Source organism: Polypterus senegalus, chromosome 7 (assembly GCF_016835505.1).
Source record: "Polypterus senegalus isolate Bchr_013 chromosome 7, ASM1683550v1, whole genome shotgun sequence".
Taxonomy (NCBI): Eukaryota; Metazoa; Chordata; class Cladistia; order Polypteriformes; family Polypteridae; genus Polypterus; species Polypterus senegalus.
Window position 1 is genome coordinate 521824 of NC_053160.1, and position 22242 is coordinate 544065.

The following is a 22242-nucleotide window of genomic DNA, read 5'->3' on the forward strand; positions in this document are numbered from 1 at the left end:
CCTAAATGGGAAGTTCCCGGCTACGGAAGTCGAGGAGGGACGCGTGAGGCGCGCCTTGCAGATCTGCGAGTCGGCGTTTCGGTTCGTTGAACCAGAAGTTGAGGCGAGTTGGTAAAACCGTTTGATTGTGAGGCTTGTTTGGTACCCCTCGGGATGTTGGTCGTCAGCTCCAATGGTTTTATTTCCTTTAACATGTCAGCTTCTGTTTTTAATGTTGTATCGAGGATCGCCGAGGACGAGAGATGAAGGCCAGTTCATAGCTGCCCGGGCTGACACACACTCGCCCACCTGGTGCCATCTTTGTGGGTGTATTAGAGCACCTGCGAGAAAAACGGACAGGAGTGCGTGCCAAGTCCCCTAAAAGGTACTCCCCCAGGCCCACTCACTACAACTGATCAGGGGATGCATAGCAGATGGCAGGAGCCATAAGGTGCAGCGTCAACCACTCGGTCAGTTTAATGGCGTACTGTGATGTGAGTTTTGCTTTCTGTTAAGAGCGCCATATAAAGGAAGGCTAGACCTTCTTCTGGCCAGCCTGGGCAGTGGGACCCGTGCAATCAGGGGACTCTTCACGTGTGACCTGCGTGTGTCAGCCCCTCAACCCCTGGTCATTCTCATTCCTCCTTCATCAGGTGACCAAAGTGAATGAAAGCCATAGAAGAAGCGGGCAGCCTGCCATCCGCTGTGGTGGTGTAGTCAATGAAGAGTTAATAGAGGGGTTTGATGGGTGGGCAGACAGAAAAGGAGGAAACGTGTTACAGGTATGTGCTGCTCAGACAAAAAGAAAATCAAAACCTGCACAATGGATGTGCTTCAAACACCACATGGTGCCAGAAGTGTGTTGGAAATGAAGAGGATGATGAAAACAAATGGAAGGTGTGCCCGACGTGTGTAGCAAGAAGGGTGATTTGTGCCAATATAATCTGTGAAGTTTATTTCAAAGCCATGCAGTTCTAAGTGAGACAACTGGTGGGCAGGCAAGAGACGGACAGCAAACACGTGAAGGACACACAAGCAGGCCATTTTAAAAGTGCTGATGTCTGCCAGACCAAAACAAAGCCGTCAAGGACGAGAACAGGGGAAGACGTCAATCGGGCACACGGCCCTTCTGGTGGCTGCCCATGTCTGACAAGAATTCTATGAATCTCTAAATATGTGAGCAGTTATAACGTCGAGGATCCAACATGTGGACGTTAAGAGCACCGTCTTGTGCCGTCATCATTCCTGCCGGATGGGACATCTGGTTGCTGGTTGTCAGCATTCGCCACCTTGGCCTTGATCTTCCTTGAATATCTATGTATTGTCACAGATGGTCAGGGTCCTTGCCCGGCTGGGACGTCTCTTCACTGAGAGGACCAGTGGAGCGAGCGTGGTCAGAACAGTACCTACCCCGGGACACTAGATAAACCACAAGACATGGCACAGCGTAAAGGGGCTTTGTCTCTGATGTCCGAGGTTCGATCCCCGATGACGGGTACAGTGGAGTGTGTACGCCTGATGAGCCCAAATAAGGGCGAGACACGTGTTGCGTACTCTTTGCATTATTTGACAGTAAACTATGTCACATTCTATGATCTGCTTCTCGCAACTGAGAGGGCACCCATGGCAGATGTTTGCCAACTGGCAGACCAACCACATGCGCTACTCTACCTGGTAGGTAACCACCCATACAATCAGATCGGGACTCAGACTATGGATGCTACTCGTCATAGTATATAAATAATTAGACACTGGATTATTGGGAATAAAGCCTGTTAAACACATACCGCATATCTCTTTTTTGTACCCCATATTTCTCTCTTCTATTTATTTCTGCTATGGTTACAAAAGGGATGGCATTGGCTCTCCTGTGCTCTGCATCAAGAAGTCCAGTTAGAGAAAGAGCGCCCCCTGCTGGATCCACCAGAGCAGCATAGTGCACCCCGAGTGCACCGTCCACCATCAGACCACCCGAGCCGTATGGGAGCAGTAGATCTGGAGGTTTGAACAATTTCATCTCGCCAGCGACCTCAGTTCATCTACCCGGACAGATCAGGTGAACGCCCCGTTTATTGTTTGGGAGACGAAGTGGAAGACGAGCCGTGAAGAGCGACTTTGACTGCAGAGGGACGTGGAGACTACACAGTGATGCTGAAGCCAAATATCTGAGAGGGCGAAGTTCAATTAAAGACCACAACAAGCTAACGAGACTCTTGGCTCCCTTATCACTGTGTTAGATGTTCTAACTGGAAACTGGGAATACTGGGAACTGCACAATGAACTGACTGGAGACCGGCTAGTTGTGGCTTGGCACTCTCAAGAAACTGTAGCTAGATGAGGATCTGGCAAGGTGGTCAGAAGAAATTAAACGGCAACAGACACACTACTAGGGGTCACTGTCCAAACAAGGCGACGTCAGTAGGTGCCCCTTCTGTTAAAAGTAGCTGGGAAAAGATCAGCCGAAAGCAGTCTGAAAGAAAACCTGCCCAAGATGTGGGAAGACTGCCATACACTCAGAACGGCAATGCCCTGCTAAGGGAGGGTCCTGCCACGTGTGTGGTAAGAGAGGCCAGTAGGGAAAAGTTGGCATGTGTGCCAATCAGTGGACGCTGTATCATAGGACAGTGACTTTTTCCAGGGTGTTCCTGAAGTGAGAGACACCTGTGGCTAGTAGATATTCAAATTAGAAACAAGAGTGTGTGCTTCCAATTTGGCACGGGGGGCATGCAGATGCGAGTAGTATTAAAGGCAGGGTGCTTCTGTCAAAATGTCAATCAAAAATGATGGATGACATGATGCCTCCCTACTTCCTCTGATTGGTGGATTTAAATGATGAATTTCAACCTGCCCCCTCCCTAACCCCGCCTTAATAATACCCCACCCCACCTGCCTGATTGGTTCAGGGTTTGTGTCAAGAGCAGTTTGATGAATGCTGCCTCTGCATTGCCCCCCAGTCTGTCAAAGCCTGTTTGCTGGCTGGCACCACCTCTCCCTGCCCCTTCTCCCTAGGCACTTTATATCAAAAGAACGACCTTGCCATGAAGCTGAGGCCTGATTGACATGACCAGACATAAAGCTGTCCAGGTCTCCTCCCTTATAGCTGCTCCTGCATATCCTCTCAACGGTGCTGCAGCTTGTCGCTGCATCTATCTATTACTTAAGTATTATCACGAGATTAAAAGATCTATCTATCTATCTATTATATAGTGCCTTTCATATCTATCTATCTATCTATCTATTATATAGTGCCTTTCACTCTATCTATCTATCTATCTATTATATAGTGCCTTTCATATCTATCTATCTATCTATCTATCTATTATATAGTGCCTTTCATATCTATCTATCTATCTATTATATAGCGCCTTTCACATCTATCTACTGTATCTATTTATCTATGTATTATATAGCACCTTTCACATCTATCTATCTATCTATTATATAGTGCCTTTCACTTATCTATCTATCGTGAACGGTACCCGGGCACAGACAGGCGGACATGTTGTTTTGACACCACCACACGTTTATTTACAAATTATTTACAATTATTTGGTCACCAAGACCCCAGTTCACTGGTCACAAAGACCCCAGTTCATCGGTCACAAAGACCTAGTCACGTGCACAACACCCCAAACACCCAAAAGTCCTGGCCACAATGCCTTTCTTCGGGCCGCCTCCACTCTCCACAGCTTCGTCCTACCTCCACCCGACTCCAGCCCTGAATGACGGGAGACGGCCCCTTTTATGGAGGACCCGGATGAGCCCCAGGTGTTCCCGGCAATCTTCTGGCCACGCCCCAGCGTGGCGGAAGTGTCGACTGTCCTCCCGGCTGCTCCCCGGGCACCGTCCTAAGTCTTCCCCAGCACTTCCTGGTGTGGCAGGAGTGCTGGGGAAACAAATCCCCAAGGCATTGGGCGCCTCCTGGCGGTGGCCACGGGCCCCTACAGGGAAGAGCTTCCAAGCCCTTGACCCGTGGCCCCCAAAGCAACCCGGAAGGCGAACCCCACGTGATCCAGGCCGGGCTCTGACCCTCTTCCGGTCCCTCCTGGCGTCCCGGCGGGTCATAGCCCTGGCATCCCTGACAGTGCCCCACAGCCAGCGAAGACCACTCGTGGGTAGAGCGACCCGCCCGCGAGGGCAGCAGAGCTCCGAAACGGGTCCCACTCGAGGATAGCCGGGGTCCGGCCCCGCACTCCTAGCAGGGACAGGGGCGGAGACACAATCCAGCACCAACCCATGGTGCATCCCTGTGCCTCGCACAGGTTGTGCTCCCCCCTTTTACCGCGGCACCCCGGGCCTCCTCGGTAGGCACCCCCTCCGGGACCTCCACGCCCCTTTGTTCTGAGCCACTCGTTCCCCCGTTGGCTCCTCCAGCTGTGGGCGCACCTGCGCACCGACAGAGATCATTCTGCAGGCGGCCCGACATCAGAGGGCTGTTCCGCCACGAAGGGGCTCCTTCAACTCGCCCGGGGTCCGTCCCTACAAAAGAGAACACAGGGGCAGAACCGCTGCCAAAGCACCCAGCTCGTGCCACGCACGGGCAGCGCCCCTCCAACCGGCCACCCGGCACTTGCCTGATCGGCACCCTCTCCGCGGCTTCCGTGTCCCTCTCGATGATGGAATCGCCGGCACCGCTCTCTCTCCGCCGGCCTCAGGGATTCCCTCTGCTCTCCCAGAGGGCAGCCAGCCACACGCGTGCACCCAGCAACGCGTCTCACCTTATCGGAGGAATCGGCACCCAGCCCTTTATTCCTCCCTTCACTCTGGGACGCCATGACGGTTTGAGACTCCTTATGGAATAAAAGGGCCTCTGTCCCGTCTGCGTCCCTATAGTGCGGCGCAAGACCGCAGCCGACTCGGGGCGGAGGGCGCTAGGACCCGGGGCACTTAGCAGCCCGTGTCCCTTCAGCGTCCTCACGGACTCCCCTCGCCGCGCATACAGTCCGCGGCGCCGCACCTCCTGTCGGAGGGCTGCTTACTCGGAACTGCTCATTGACTTCACAGCCTTTTCAGCAGACCCTCCCATATGCTTTACGGAGTCGGCTGTACTCACCGTCTCGCCGTACCTCTCCGGCTGGAGATTCCAGCGTCGCGCCGTCCGCTGTCGATCGAAGCGTTCTCAGCGCCCGCGGCGCCTTCCTCTCCAGTACCAGCACCTCAGCCCGGAGGCACATAGCACCTGCAACACACGCTGCCCGGCGGGCTGAAGGGACGCCTCCAGCTCCGCCAAAGCAGCCGGCAAAGACAGGAAGTTAACCGACGCGGAGCCTACCTGACTGTCGGCCTCCGGCGCCGCCACTTCCTGTGGGCCTTCTCCTCCGGCCCAATCGGGTCTCCCCCCTGCCCGTGATGGACATTCCTTGGTCCCGCCTCTCTACAGTCATCGGCGGGCACGCAAGACACACCGTCCAATCGCGTGCCTGTCAGGGGAGGACTTCCGTCCGCGCCATCTTGGCTCCCTTTCTGCGGCGGCGGCGTGCTTGCCGGCAGCCTTGCTGTTGCCAGCGCCTCGAGCTGCAGCGTCTCCTTCGCAGCCCTCGCGGCTGCCGCTGTGCTGCCGGAGCCCCGCAAACCAGCATGCGCCCGCCACTGACGCGGATCCTGGAGGTCCCTGCCTGGAAAACAAAACACACGCCCGGCCCCAAGGGCGGCTGCCGATAGGCAGGGAACTCACCTCCCAGGTCCCGTCAAACCGAGGAAACGTCCTCGGCGTGGCCTCTCTGGACGCCATGCCGTCCCGGGCGCCTCCAGCAACAGCGCGCTCGTTGGAGACCGCTGCACTCTTCCAATGCACGCCGCCCGCCCGCTTCAGGGAATAACGGCCCTCCTGCGGACCCCTGGCGGTCCGTGGGGTTCCTTACCCCGCGGGGCTGTGTGCACGCAGCACCGTGCGATGCGTGGGTGGGGTCCCCTGCTGCACCGGGCCGTCCACAACAATATTTTTTAGAACAGGTCTCCGCCTTGAAACAGGCGGAGCATCCTGCCGACTACGCCAGATGTGAACGGTACCCGGGCACAGACAGGCGGACATGTTGTTTTGACACCACCACACGTTTATTTACAAATTATTTACAATTATTTGGTCACCAAGACCCCAGTTCACTGGTCACAAAGACCCCAGTTCATCGGTCACAAAGACCTAGTCACGTGCACAACACCCCAAACACCCAAAAGTCCTGGCCACAATGCCTTTCTTCGGGCCGCCTCCACTCTCCACAGCTTCGTCCTACCTCCACCCGACTCCAGCCCTGAATGACGGAGACGGCCCCTTTTATGGAGGACCCGGATGAGCCCCAGGTGTTCCCGACAATCTTCTGGCCACGCCCCAGCGTGGCGGAAGTGTCGACTGTCCTCCCGGCTGCTCCCCGGGCACCGTCCTAAGTCTTCCCCCCAGCACTTCCTGGTGTGGCAGGAGTGCTGGAGAAACAAATCCCAAGGCATTGGGCCTCCTGGCGGTGGCCACGGGCCCCTACAGGAAGAGCTTCCAAGCCCTTGACCCGTGGCCCCAAAGCAACCCGAAGGCGAACCCCGTGATCCAGGCGGGCTCTGACCCTCTTCCGGTCCCTCCTGGCGTCCCGGCCGGGTCATGGCCCCTGGCATCCCTGACACTATCTATCTATCTATCTATCAATCTATCTATCTATCTATCTATCATATAGTGCCTTTCACTCTATCTATCTATCTATCTATCTATCTATCTATCTATCTATCTATCTATCTATCTATCTATTATATAGCGCCTTTCACATCTATCTACTGTATCTATTTATCTATGTATTATATAGCACCTTTCACATCTATCTATCTATTGTAAGATGAGGAGACCAGAGACGTAGAAAGGTTTGGGGCAGCCACCCGTTTAATTCGGTTTCCCGGCTGCAAAAGTCTTTGAGGCATATTTAAACAGTTGTTACACAACAGAGTCCAAAACAGAACTGCCTGCCTAAGCAAAGGCAGTGAGCTTTATAGCTCAGAGGGCGGAAATGATGTCGTCCTCTGGGCGGAACTGAAGTGACATCACCCTTGGGGCGGAACCGAAGTGACCTCATTCTTGGGGCCGGAACCGGAGGTGGTGTGTCCTTCCTGGAAATGGCGGCTCCTGGTGGGATTTCCCGGGTAAGACCTGCAGAGAACTCAGAAAGAGCGTCAGCGTACCCCGCCCCCCCCTGGGCAGATGTATAAACAGTATTGTCTAAGCCCTTCAGCTGCTTCCCATGCACACGTGTGTGACAAGATCTATTATATAGTGCCTTTCACTTATCTATCTATCTATCTATCTATCTATCTATCTATCTATCTATCTATCTATCTATCATATAGTGCCTTTCACTCTATCTATCTATCTATCTATCTATCTATCTATCTATCTATCTATCTGCCTATCTATCTATCTATCTATCTATCTAACCTTTACTTTATGGTTTGTTAAAAAGGAAAGCCCTTTCAATCTAAACCACTTTCACTTGCTCTCTGTAAGCCGCAGTTCAAACAAAACAGCCCCCCCATCTCACAGAATGCCCTCTGGCAGAGGGGCAAGCTGACAGGTTCTGTGGTGAAACAGCTGTGCCATCTCACAGAAGGGCACTGACGGCCGCTGTGTGCTCAGGGCTCAGTGTGTAGAGAGAGAGCCGAGAAAGCAGACACTCGTTTTGTGCTTTTTAACCTTTGAAGGTAAAGGATTTTAGGTATTGCATGCAAAGCACGAGATAACTAATTCAATATAAGCCTTTTCAGAATCACACAGAGGTAAATAGTGTACAGCAATTCCCTTTTAAATCACATATAAACAATCTACCTATCTATGAACTTATCTAAAGCAAACCCTTTTCTGTCAATTACACCACATTTTAAATAATCAAGTACATTTATGTATGTATTTTCAGCTGAGCTAAAGATCCACATTGCCGAATCATTTCGCTTCACTTTCTGAAGGTGAGAGCTGTACCCAGATACTCAGAGTGAACGGGACACGCCTGAATAACAAGCTGCCAGAAGTGGGCATTGAACCCATGTGGGCATTTGCCCATTGGATCTTAAGTCCACACTGTGTGGCAGTAGGGGGCGCTAGTGCTCCCTTGAACCCTCAGGTATGACTCCAGACACCAGGTAAAAGTCCAAGATCTTTTATTTTGTTCTTCAGTGCACCAAGCACCCTCCACACTCCTCATAAACTATTAAATGCAATACCACAACAATAACCTCTCCTCCTCGCCCAGACACTTTGCTCCTCTCCCACCCAGCACAGCTCAGTGTCTGGACTGAGGCACCGTCCTTTTATAGCCCCTGACCCGGAGGTGTTCCTGTCCCAACAGTCCACAGTTCCTTATTCCTTCCGGGTCAGGGCAATCAGTCCTTTTCTTCAACCTGGGAGCACGTTGTTCCTTCCTGTCACATGACCGTGACGTACTCCCAGGTTATAGGGTACACAAGAGCCCGTGAGCCCCTCTACAGTGACTCCTGGTGGTCCCCAAGGTATCCAGCAGGGCTGTGTAAAAACACTACATAGTCCATAGGGCCCTGCTGGAACTGATCCTGCTGTCGGGAGAACTCCTCCTGGCGGCCTGGGGGTGCGGACTGGCATGGGAAGCCAGCAGCCCTCCACAACTGTAAAACCTGATGAGTTAATAAAACTCAAATGGCTTGAGAAAACTGATTGCCTTAAATCATTCAAGTTTAATGATTAGCCAAAGTCCAATAAGCTGCACATACTTTGTATAATTTCTTTGAAGTCCCAGGAGGGTTCGTAATTTCAAAATCATCTGTAGAGAGAATTATTTGATAACTTCAGGCCTTCATCTGAGATACTGTAAGTACAGTCCATCGCGATATGACGAATCCATTTCATCGGCAGTAGTAAGCGTTTTTCTAATTAATTCTTGTGCCATCGATTCACCAATCAGTAACTAGAGGGCGTGTTAGAGCCCACCCTCTCAACTTTGACGAGTGAAAGTGACAGTTTTATTTCAAGTCGTATTTCATGACGGTTTGGAGGAATGTTACTGACAAAATGAAATAAATAAATAAGCAACAAAAACATATTTCGTGACACATTTATTTATTTATTTATTTTTTTTATTTATTTACGCTCTCATTTCATTACATATTCATTACATATTTATGTATTTAGGCTCTCATTTCATGACACATTTATTTATTTATGTTCACATTTCACAGTACTTTTATTTACGCATTTATTTATTTAATTTTGTTCGAAATATTCCTCCATATTGCCGAGACCTTCCGAAAGTCATTTTACGAAGTCAGTCCTGAAACGATAGAGACGTCACTTCCGGGTCTGAACTGCGGTGACGTATGGTGCTGTAGCTCTGCAAGTGGATAGTTTTGTAAGGGACTGGTGGGAGAGGGACTGGCTGAGCTGTTTTTCTATTGGTTTTCGAATCGAAGCTGCGTGTCAAAGTTCACCACACTCGAGGTTGGCGCGTGAGAAAAATACAGTTGTGAGGGTAACAAACCTTTTAGTTCAGTGACCACATGTCTGAAGTAACGTGCTAATCTGAGTAACAAGCGAGGGTCAATAATTGAAAAAGTATAATATAGTTTCAATATCGCTACGTTACGGTAAATGGGGCTTCAACTCGGAGCTCTTTTTTCTTTCGATGTGAAGGGCGAACGGAGTGGCAACGTTTCCAGCAGAATAATTAAGTAACTAAGCGAGCGTTTCTAATGCACTACGAGCCCCCAACTAAGTGCCTGAGGAGCGGATCGGCAGGGGCTTTAGTTCGTTGTGCGTCCAAAGAAAACTCCAGCGCTTTGCTTCCATCATCAAAGAACCGAATTGATGAGCTGCAACTTGCGGTAAAGCGGCAAAGGAAAAGAAAAAGATCATGGAGACCGAAATGGAATGCGTCTTGTGACAGGTATTGTAATGTTCATGTCATTTGTTTAGGCAGATGGGAACTGTTTTCGTTTTCTGAAGAGAAAGGGCAATGTAACGATACAGTGACTCTGAGACTCTGTCCTGGGTTCAACAGTTATCTTATATTTAAAAAAACTATAACGCAATGTGGAAATAGCAATTGCGTCACAAAGTTCATGCAAAGAAACTCCTGTATTTATTTTATTTGCAATATATAAAATCATTTAACATGCAGACAGGATATTTCCTCGTATCAAAGCTTTCGGATATGAATGAGCTCGTCCTTCCAATTGATTTCGCGGCTTGTGAGTTGTGCGATTAAATAGATAAATAGATACTTTATTAATCCCACTTCCCATACTCCAGCAGCAGCATACTGATAAAGAACACTATTAAATTAAAGAGAGATAACAATAAAGGTATAACAGACAATAACTTTAATGTATAATGTTAACGTTTACCCCCGAGTCGCATAGTGTGGGGTCTCCTCAGTCTGTCAGTCTGTCACTGAAGCTGCTCCTCTGTCTGGAGATGATCCTGGTCAGTGGACTCTCCATGATTGACAGGAGTCTGCTCAGCGCCCGTCGCTCTGCCACGGATGTCAAACTGTCCAGCTCCGTGCCTACAATACAGCCTGCCTGCCTGCCTCACCAGTTTGTCCCTCTTCTTTATGTTGCCTCCCCAGCACACCACCGCGTAGAAGGGGGCGCTCGATAGAACATCTGCAGCATCTTCTTGTTATTAGTATTAGTTATTACTAGCCAACCCGCGGCGTCACATACGGCCTCATAATTATTTATTGATGACTGAACACTTCCTGAAAGGCACAGTTGTCCAAATGGGAGAGTTTGAGGATACAACTGTGAGTGAATGAAACGATGGAACTCTGGAGAGAGCAGCATACAATTGTCCGTGACTGAAAACTGTTTTTGGCAGATACAGGCACATCTTGTTGAAAGTTTGGCCCTGTGCCTTATTAATTGTCATCGCGAAGGCAAATCTAACAGGAAACTATCTGCATGTAAAAGGCAAATTTGAATCTGATGCTGCGATAGACTTGCACTCCAGTACTTTGCGGTGAATGCTGGTAACAAAAGGCGCTTTTCCACTGCATAGTACGGCACAACACGGTTCAGTTCAGCTCACTTTTGGGGGGTTTTCCACTGGGAACAGTACCTGGTACCTGGTCCTTTTTTTAGTACCACCTCAGCCGAGGTTCCAAGCGCGAACCGTTACCAAAACGTGACGTGTAAACTCTGCTGGTCACTGATTGGCCGGAGAAAATCGTCATTACTGCGTCACTGAACTTGCGACACGAGACACAACAGACCCACTGGATTTTTAGCACAGCCAGCGAAGGTTCGGACGCACCGTATTGTTTTAACCAAACATGGCTGTTTTGTGGTCTATTGAGGAAGTACAGACGTTCCTCTCGTTGGTAGCCGAGGAGCGGATCCAGTGAGAGCTGGATGGGGCGACGCGGAATGAAAACGTTTTTCAGGAGGTCGCTAAGCTCTTGGGCGCACACGGCTACCATCGGACTTACAAACAGTGTAGGGACAAGTTAAAACTCTTAACGACACGTGAATACTCGCGCCCTCTCTAAAGCGGTACTAAACTGCAGTCGAAACGCAAACCGAGCCGAACTGAGCCGGACCAAGGTGAGCTGTACTGAACCGTGCTGTGCCGTACTATGCAGTGGAAAAGCGCCAAAAGTCTAGTGCCATTACAGAGATCTTCTGCTGGCAGGACATTTCTGAGAAGCATGATGACTGAACCAAGTTTAATTTTGAGTTTATGCGGAGGCATGGCAGTGGGAGTAAGACTATTAAGAAATTCTTTGGGGAATAAAAGTTGATCTGCAGGATCGTCTGTGACGATGGAGTCAATGCTGGTGAAAGTCACTTCATCGGTAGGGATCAAGTTTCAGTACTTGTTCATTAAAGTGTAGCAAGTCTTCGTTGGTGACGCTTAATATAGCTTGCGTGCTGCCGAGTTGTTCCAGAGTGATAGCTGAGAAGTCCATGTCGCCATATAGTTGTTGAACGGGATCAGAAATAAACGGAAAACAATGTGAAGGCAAAGTCGCAGGTGTTTCTGTGGCATAGCAGGTCCACAGCTCCCCTTCAAAAGGCCATTTTTAAATAAATAATCAACGCACTCCCCGCATAGCGAAGGGCAGCGTGGTAGTGTGGCTGAAACGATTTCCGGGTGGAGTCGTGCTGCGGTCGTTTCTCACCTGTGCAGTGAGTGAGGAGAGAGAAAACCGGTACGGTAGAGCGAGCGAGAGCAGGCTGGCGGCAGCTGAGAAGACAGCCTGGGTGTTTGGCCGACCCCGGGGGAGTAGCAGTTGTGGTCGCTTCCGCTGAGGTTACTTTGGAGAGCGGGAATGACTGGAAAGTGGGAGAAGTGAATTGTTGGTGGGCGGGGCTCGGTTGTGTCATGCGTAGTAAATTGTTGGTGGGCGGGGCTCTGTATTGCATCTTGCCTGCCCATGGTCGGCTGCTTTAGTGAATTATATACAGTACTAGCAAAATACCCGCGCTTCGCAGCGGAGAAGTAGTGTGTTAAAGAAATAATGAAAAAGAAATGGAAACATCTTGAAAATAACGTAACATGATCGTCAATGTAATTGTTTTGTCACTGTTATGAGTGTTGCTGTCATATACTGTATACTGCTCAAAAGAATTAAAGGAACACTTTTTAATCCGAGTATAGCATCAAGTCAATGAAACTTCTGGGATGTTAATCTGGTCAGTTAAGTAGCAGAGGGGGTTGTTAATCAGTTTCACCTGCTGTGGTGTTAATGAAATTAACAACAGGTGCACTAGAGGGGCAACAATGAGATGACCCCCAAAACAGGAATGGTTTAACAGGTGGAGGCCACTGACATTTTTCCCTCCTCATCTTTTCTGACTGTTTCTTCACTAGTTTTGCATTTGGCTACAGTCAGTGTCACTACTGGTACCATGAGGCGATACCTGGACCCTACAGAGGTCGCACAGGTAGTCCAACTTCTCCAGGATGGCACATCAATACGTGTCATTGCCAGAAGGTTTGCTGTGTCTCCCTGCACAGTCTCAAGGGCATGGAGGAGATTCTAGGAGACAAGCAGTTACTCTAGGAGAGCTGGAGAGGGCCATAGAAGGTCCTTAACTCATCAGCAGGACCAGTATCTGCTCCTTTGGGCAAGGAGGAACAGGATGAGCATTTCCAGAGCTCTACAAAATGACCTCCAGCAAGCCACTGGTGTGAATGTCTCTGACCAAACAACCAGAAACAGACTTCTTGAGGGTGGTCTGAGGGCCCAACGTCCTCTAGTGGGCCCTGTGCTCACAACCCAGCGCAGTGGAGCTCGATCGGCATTTACCATAGAATACCAGAATTGTCAGGTCCACCAATGGCACCCTGTGTTTTTCACAGATGAGAGCTGGTTCACCCTGAGCACATGTGACAGACGTTGAAGGGTCTGCAGAAGCCATGGAGAATGTTATGCTGTCTGTAACATCATTCAGCATCACCAGTTTGGTGGTGGGTCAGTGATGGTCTGGGGAGGCATATCCATGGAGGGTCACACAGACCTCTACAGGCTAGACAAAGACACCTTGACTGCCATTAGGTATCAGGATGAAATCCTTGAACCCATTGTCAGACCCTACGCTGGTGCAGTAGGTCCTGGTTTCCTCCTAATGCACGACAATGCCCGGCCTCATGTGGCAAGAGTATGCAGGCAGTACCTGGAGGATGAAGGAATTGAAAAAATTGAATGGCCTTCACGATCCCCTGACTTAAACCCAATAGAACATCTGTGGGACATTATGTTTCGTCCATTAGGCGCGCCAGGTTGCTCCTCAGACTGTACAACAACTCAGGGATGCCCTCATACAGATCTGGGAGGAAATGCCACAAGACACCATCCGTCGTCTCATTAGGAGCATGCCCAGACGTTGTCAAGCATGCCTACAAGCTCATGGGGGCCACACAAGATACTGAAAAGCATTCTGAGGAGCAGAAATTAAGTTTTTGAAAAAATGGACTAGCCTGCCACATCTTCATTTCACTCTGATTTTAGGGTGTCTACACAATTGAGCCCCCTGTAGGCAGAAAACTTTGATTTCAATTAAAAGACTTGGCATCCTTTTGTTCCTAAGACATTGCCCTGTCGTTATTTGTATAGATATCCAACTTCATATTGTGATCTGATGTATCTAATGTGTTTCTTTAAAGTGTTCCTTTAATTTTTGTGAGCAGCGTATATATATATATATATATATATATATATATACACACACATACATTATATATACAGTATATATATCTATAACTATATATATATATATATATATATATATATATATATATATATATATATATATATATATATCTATCTATATCTCTCTCTATATATACACATACATACTTTACATACATGCACACACACACATACACACACACACACACAAATTATATCTATATATATATATATATATATATATATATATATATATATATATAGCAAATTACCCGCGCTTTGCAGCGGCAAAGTACTGCCTTAAAAGTTTTATTAAGAAGAAAATTAAATCTTTTTAAACTGAGGGAAAATACACCAATAATTATTTGTTAAGGATCTCTTTGTATACCACGTTGTGAGTTCGGCCCTCCGGTTGTAATCTGACCAAGCTGTGCGCTGAGCTTACTCTTGAGCATGTAACGTACAGTCGGCCATGTGAACAGTAATCTTGTCTCAGATCTCACAGCGTGGATTGCTGCTGTCGTAATCGGTTTGAGTTTCATGGTTTGTTTCAATGACGACAGTATTTGTAGGACTCGTGTTGAAGTGACATTCGGCATCTGTCAAGTGTTGTAAGTATACAGCCAGTTTCATTGATAACTTCACATCCAGCTTTTGAGAGTTTAAACATTCAGAAACATCAAAGTGTCCACTACTCAAATCGTCACCTGTGAATCTAAGATGTTTAAGAGGCATTGGCGGTTGTCCAAAGGTGTAAAATATTTGGCCATTTCGGTACACTTGAAAGTGACAACCAAACAATTCAGCGGCAGCCATCAACTCACATGCAGAACCATAGGTGAAGGGCTTAAGCATTTTACTCTTATGGGGGTACGGTTGGAACGATAAAGGAAATGGATACCTGAACAATGTGAAGTAAGTCTAAAATACCTACGCAATAACTATAATCGTAATAAACGAACAATAAAACAGCGGAGAAGACGTGGATTAAATAAGAAGGCTGTAGTTCTCAGCAGGGAGAAGTGAATATCGTGGCGAAGCAAGGAAGGGAATGTAGAGACCGGAGCGACGGACGGCCTCATATAGGCAGGCAGCCAACAATGTGGGAGGCGTTAAGATGGGGGACCCAACGCCACCTCACACGGTGACCAAGCTGCAGGCTATGGACGTATATATGTACGTAAGTAGGATTCAGTTATGACTGTTATGCATAGAATTTCAAAATGGAACCTGCCTAACTTTTGTAAGTAAGCTGTAAGGAATAAGCCTGCCAAATTTCAGCCTTCGACCTACCCGGGAAGTTGGAGAATTAGTGATGAGTGAGTCAGTGAGTGAGTCAGTGAGTGAGTCAGTGAGTGAGGGCTTTGCCTTTTATTAGTATAGATTATTATATGCTTCAAACGAGTATGCTTTATCCTTTAAACATATTGCTGAATCCTTAAATTTTATCCTAGGGTCAATATTTCCAAGTTTATTCGCCAATCTACAGTATTACTCGGAAACTGGTAAGTCCCTTTTTTAAAAAAAAAAAAATCAAAATCTGTTTAATATGAGAGGGGCTGGGGATTTAAAATCCAAAATGAAGTCGATCTTAGGTTGCCGTTAATTATGCTCAGTACCATCTCTCTGTGTGTAGGTAGGTGCGTGACAGCGCTTGTGTGTGTATAATATAAGTTGTAGCATTTTATATGATGATTAATGTACGCATATAATGTTCATATTACTGAAGCAAGCAATATTAGTTTTTTTGTTACTGAAACAGGCATTCCAATCAATTAAGTTTTTTGTCTCAGTGTCTGAATTTTCAGCCAGGGCTTCTCCTCTGTGGTGTAAAAGTGCAGGTAGGGAGTGTGTGCATTATTAGCTCTAACCTGACAAGATGTCCGTATTCTGAACTACTTACAGGAGGGGCTGCTTGTGAAATGTGTACTCGTTTGAAATGGACTTTTAAAAACAGAGAATCCCCTGCTACTGCGAGAGTCGGAGCTAACAAAACCTTTTTGCTTTATCAACTCATTTGGACAGCCGGTTGGAGACGGACTGCCTGAACACTGAACAGGGCCCAAGAGTTTCTATCGATACGAGTGCTTAGTAGAAATACTGCAACGGGGTGTTCATTCATTTCGCTAAATGACATGTAATTATTTTAACACGGACTAGTCGCCTGAAAGTCTGGATGATTTTTAGATGTATTGTTGACTAATGAGGTAAATGATTATTACAATATGTTCCTGTATTTATCAGATTATATCTTAATACACAGGGAATCTCAGACCAGGCTGTCTGTTTTTATTTACATCTTTAGATTTTAAAAAGTTGGTATCCATCTTGGTGTAGGGATTGTGTGTGCGTTTTGTTAAAGAGTACTTTGTATGCAAAGCGTAAGCAGACGTCTGTGTAAAGTGTTTCAGATAGACTAGTGCACATTATCTGCTATTTGTAACTATCTAGAATTTTTATATTTACATGCATCTATCTATCCATCTGAACCGGTCATGAAAGGGGGTGATGAGGATTAAAATATGCAGGGGATTAATTAAGTGCATGAGCGGAGTGTGGAGTTATTTGTGTGGAGATATATACTGTGGGTATATATATATATATATTTATATATATATATGTATGTGTGTGTGTGTATATGTGTGTGTGAACGGTGGTATAATGGAAAATTTGTCGTGACACATTAGTAAAGGTTATTTTAAAAATGAAAATCTTCCTATCATATAAGCAGATGTTGCCAGCCATTTATTTGCGTATGTATCGTTGCAGCGACATCCGGCCAGAGCTGCTGTAAGACTCACGGTGGTCAGAACGTTACCTTGAAACTAATATCAGATCCTTTTGTTTGAGCTTTTGAGTGCACTGGAAGGGGAAATGTTGTTTTAAAGAGCACATGCATTTTGTTTTCTAGACGACAACCCTTTATAATCTGAAACGGCTTCTCAAAGGGCTTCCTTCCCCTGATCTGTCCAATCACAGTAAGTGTCATTTTAGGTTTCAGTTTATCGAAGAGATACAGGGTGCATACATAACGTCAGATTTTGTGAAAAGATGTCTTTAACTGAGAAGGCCAAACTTTATTTTCCAGATCCCAGTCCACCGGGTTTTTTAACGCAAGTGCTGGATGGTTCAGAAAATCTATGAGTCTACCAAAACTGGCAGAACCGACAGACCGCACAATCACCGCCACCCTCTGAGAGAGGCTTTAAGCATTCTCCTCTACCCTCTGAGTTCAGCCTTCGTTCAAGTCTCCTGCATTCTCCTCGGCTATCACCAACGCCCTCTGATTGCAGCCGCCGTTCAGCCCTCCTGCAATCCCCTTTGCTGTCAACGCTTTACTCCGACTACTGACCTTGGCGTAGAATTCGTCACTCACCCCGATATTCCTTTCATCAGTGCAACGAGCGGAGCCGCCAAGAAAGAAGACTGGAGTGGGCGCAGGTGGCTGTGGACCTTCGCCAGTTACTGGTTCGAATTGTAGAATCAGAATCTTCTCTGTACCATTCCAGACCCGAACTGAGGTTATATATGATACATATGTATGCTTTTTACATGGTTCTGACCCAAGATTAAAGAGTAGGTTTTATATTCCTTTTTTCTTTAAAATAACATTGACTGCAATTGTTATATTCTGTGTTCATAACTGCAACCTTTGATTAAATTTAGGTCATGCCTGAAAACGGGTATCGCGGCAGCAGCAGCAGCAGCACCGACAGCGACCGTGAACAGCCTGGAGGGACTAAAGGTAGGAAAAGACCATCCGGTGAAAACCTTAAGCTATTAAACGAGACATCTGATAACCTTGAATATTCCATAAAGCCCCCTAAAATTCCCACACAGTCGCGATCTCCTCAAATTTTTCAAGCACCATCCCCAGTTACACAACCGGTCAACAATTTTGACATCATTAACAGTTCGCTCCAGGTTCTAAATTCTGATGATAAAGCCGTCTTGAACTCTTTGCTATTGAATAATACCTCTTGTGAGGCCAGAACGTCTTCAGATCCCGGTCCTTTACAACAGCCTAGCACCCTAGACATGATTGCAAAATCCCCACAACCTTCTATCTCGGGTACAAGTAGACTTCCACTTCAGTACTTATCTGTTGATGACTTGACTACGTTGAATGGCCCAGTAATACAACCTTCTACCTCAGGTACAAGTGAGGCCCGTCTTCAGCACTCGCCTGTTGATGACTTAACCGCGTCGGATAATTCAGCCTTACATCCTCAGACCGGAGCTGGAGTGACTAATCTGTCTGGGGCAAATTTGAGTGTCGACGTTAACTCTCCACAGCCATCAACCTCGCATACGGCGAATCCTTCATCTCCAGAGCCGGCAGTAAGCTCCCCGCAGCCCTCTACCTCTAGATTAAATAATTGGTCTATAACTGAGCGTCCAAAATTTAACAATATCGAGATTAGACACTGTTTCAATTTTTCTGAGGCCTACAAACTCGATTCATTTGCCAAAGTTTTTAATCATATACACGAGACCCTTCAGCAAATATTAGACAGTTTTGCAAGCACTTTGAATCCTAAGGATCTAGTCCAGCTAGAATTAAAGGCTGATTCTCTCAATCCCAGTGTTTCTTCCCTAACCACCGCTGGTGCACTTTCTGTTGAGGACTTTTTTAACCAAATTGAATTACTTCTCCAGAGTCGCGCTACTATTTTAGCCGATTCCAGTCTGATGCTAATCGTTCAGGTTGTGAGGGCTCCATCTGGTGGTGGGGCTCATAGGCGTAAAGCTTGTACCCTTTCCAATGATATAATCGTGAAAAAGAAACGGAAGCATCTATGGATCTCCTTCAACCCTGATGATCAGTGCTGTTTTGCCAGGGGCTTGCTGGCTGTATTAAACAATAGGTTCAAAAGCAATCCGAAATTGTGTGAACATGAGGCCCGTCAATTGCACGTCAGGGCCGGATTATCACTGGATCAGAAGGTAGCGTTTTCAGATGTTGAAAAATTTGAGAGTTTATTGGGTATTAAAATTATCGTCTGGTACCAGGAACCGAACACTAGTGCTCTATTAAAATTTGAAGCGTCCCAGGCCAGAAAACCAAAGACGGTGTTCCTGTTTTTGCACAATGAGCATTATTACGGTATTTTGAATCTGAAAGGATTTCTGGGATTTGATTATATCTGCGATTTCTGCTACTCGGGATATTCTGCCCCGTCACTACGCTGCTGCAAACATCAGTGTGACGTCTGTTTATCTCCAGACTGCCGAGGGGGTGACGGTGAGGCTTTTCAGTGTCCCGATTGCAATCGTTTTTGCAAATCAATGTTTTGCTTCGAACTCCACAAAACGCGTAAATTTGATGAAAAGACGTGTCAATCTGAAAGCATCTGCGATGTCCTTAAAGTCAGTGTGAAAGCCGAGTCAAAACCTGACAAGTGTCTCCCCAGATACTGTCGCGTTTGTAGAGTTGAAATGAAAGAGTCGGATGAAAATCATCAGTGTTTTATTCAGAGCTTACCGCAAAGACCGGTCGACGAAAAGTACGTGTTCTATGATTTTGAATGCCGTCAAGATGGCGGGACTCGCATCCCAAATTACATCCACTGCATGCATTGGAGTGGTAAATCGTGGAGCTGGGCCGGTGAGGACTGCGTAGCAAAGTTCTTTGACAGATATCGGTGCCCAAAATACCAAGATTACACGTTCATAGCTCACAATTCTAAGGGCTATGACGGCTGTTTCTTAATGAAATATCTCGTGGAGAGCGGTCAAACCCCATTTGTTACAGCTCAGGGATGTAAACTAATGTGCTTTATAGAAGAAGATTATGACTTGAGATTCATCGACTCGTTAAACTTCTTACCTATGAAATTGAGCAGTATGCCCAAAGCCATGGGATTTCAGGCTCAAAAAGGGTACTTTCCCCATTTCTTTAACACCACTGAAAATCAAAATTACATCGGTCCGTACCCAGATCCTAAATATTATGGCATTCAACACATGTTGAGCAAGGAAAGAGAGGAATTTTTGTCTTGGTACGAATTGATTAAAAGCAAAACCTTCAACTTTAGAGAAGAAATGGCTTACTATTGTAGAAACAACGTTGTTATTTTGAGATCAGCTTGCATGAAATTTAGAGAAGAAGTGCTCAGGATCGGTAATATTGACCCTTTTCAGTGTATGACCCTAGCTTCTCTCTGCCTGTCCATGTACAGACAAAATTGTATGCCTAATAAATCAATTGGAATAATTCCGAGTGATAATTACAAAAGCACCCACAAAGCTTATTCTACTGCTTCTATTCAGTGGATGATGTTTCTTTCCGAGAAGGAAAAGATAAACATTCGGCATGCCCTGAATCACGGTGAAGTAAAGATGGGGTCATTTTATCTAGATGGGTACGCCGAAATTCAGGGTGTGCCGACAGCCTTTGAGTTTGCTGGTTGCTTTTATCACGGGTGTCCAAAGTGCTACGATGCGCAAGCCAAACATCCTCTCACGGGTACGTCTTATGCTGAATCGTTTAAAACGCTTGACGACAAACTGAAGAAATTGCGTGAAAAATTTAATCTGGCGGTTAGAGTGATTTGGGAGCACGAGTGGGAGCGCATGAGAAAAGACGACTTGGAGCTTCAGGATTTTTTAAAGCGATTTGAGTTTCCTGAACCTATCAATCCCCGTGATGCCCTCAATGGAGGGCGCACCAACGCTATCAAATTATATCATAAGGTTCAAGGCGACGAGCAAATTCATTATTACGATTTTACAAGTCTGTACCCTTATGTCAACAAAACAAAGACCTACCCGATCGGCCATCCGACCTTTGTTTTTGAGGAGTTTGCTGATCTTAAGCATTACTTCGGGCTCATTAAAATCACTATGCTAGCCCCCCGCAAATTGTATTTTCCGGTCCTCCCTTTAAGAATTTGCGGTAAATTGATGTTCACTCTGTGCCGTACGTGTGCAGAAACCCAGACATCAACCGCCTTTGCTGTCACAATGATCGGGAGCGCTGTTTAACAGGAACCTGGTGCAGCGTTGAAATACAAAAGGCCTTAGATAAGGGGTACAGAGTTTTAAAAATTCATGAGATATGGCATTACGACCAGAGCACCACAGATTTATTTTCTGATTACATAAAAATTAATCTGAAAGGCAAACAGGAGGCCTCTGGTTGGCCATCGTGGGCCCTGGACGAGGCGTCCCGCAAGCGGTATGTTGATGACTATTTCGTAAAAGAAGGCGTATTATTGGAATGCGATAACATAGCCGCAAACCCCGCTAAGAGGGAAATTTCTAAGTTATTTCTGAATTTTCTTTGGGGAAAATTCGGTCAGAAGCCTAACCAACTGACCACTACGTTTGTTAAACACACCCAAGAATTCTTCGATTACCTGTTCTCGGACGAGTATCGGGTCTCCTATTTTGACTTTGTCAGCGACGAAATTGCTCAAGTGCAGTGGAGGTATGCGGATGACGAATACGTTCTACCCGGCCCAGTCAATGTGGTGATAGACGCTTTCACAATGGCCTATGCCCGCTTAGAATTGTACGAATTGTTGGATCGTTTAGGACCGAGGGTTCTGTATCATGATACAGATTCTGTTATCTGCACAGCATCGCCCGGACAGTACACGCCACCGCTCGGTGACTATTTAGGTGAACTCGCTAGTGAACTAGATCCTGACGACTTCATAGAAGAATTTGTTTCTGGGGGTCCTAAAACTTACGCGTTCAAAACGTTCAAAGGCAAGGTCTGTATGATGGTTAAGGGCATTACTCTCAATCATGAAACGGCTCGATCGGTAAACCTATACTCGTTAATGGATCTAGTGCATAGTTTTGTAAACTGTGATCTCTCTAAAGAAATAACGGTTCATGGTGCTCAGATTCATAGGAACAAAAAGAATCTAACGCTGCAAAATCATCCACTCAGAAAAAGATTCAGAGTGGTGTACAACAAAAGGGTTCTATTACCCGATTTCACAACTCTCCCCTATGGATACTAAAGAGGGTTTTGATGTTCTTTAAAAGTCTCTGGGCCGTCCTGTTCAGGCAAATCGCATTATGTGATAAAGCTCTTGGAGCACGCGGACAATGTGCTTCGTCACCACCGGACAATATAGTCTGGTTTAATAGCTGTCAGCAGCCTCTGTATGATGAGCTG

General features: G+C 46.7%; 1 protein-coding gene across 1 annotated transcript; it reads left to right on the plus strand.

Moving 5' to 3' along the window:
- The first annotated feature begins 9338 nt into the window (after positions 1–9338).
- Positions 9339–21095, plus strand: LOC120532230. The gene is made up of 3 exons (XM_039758079.1): positions 9339–9857; positions 17020–17086; positions 17197–21095. Exon 3 carries the CDS (start codon positions 17778–17780, stop codon positions 21093–21095), a length of 3318 nt encoding a protein of 1105 aa, XP_039614013.1. The 5' UTR covers positions 9339–9857; positions 17020–17086; positions 17197–17777.
- The last annotated feature ends 1147 nt before the right edge of the window (positions 21096–22242 follow it).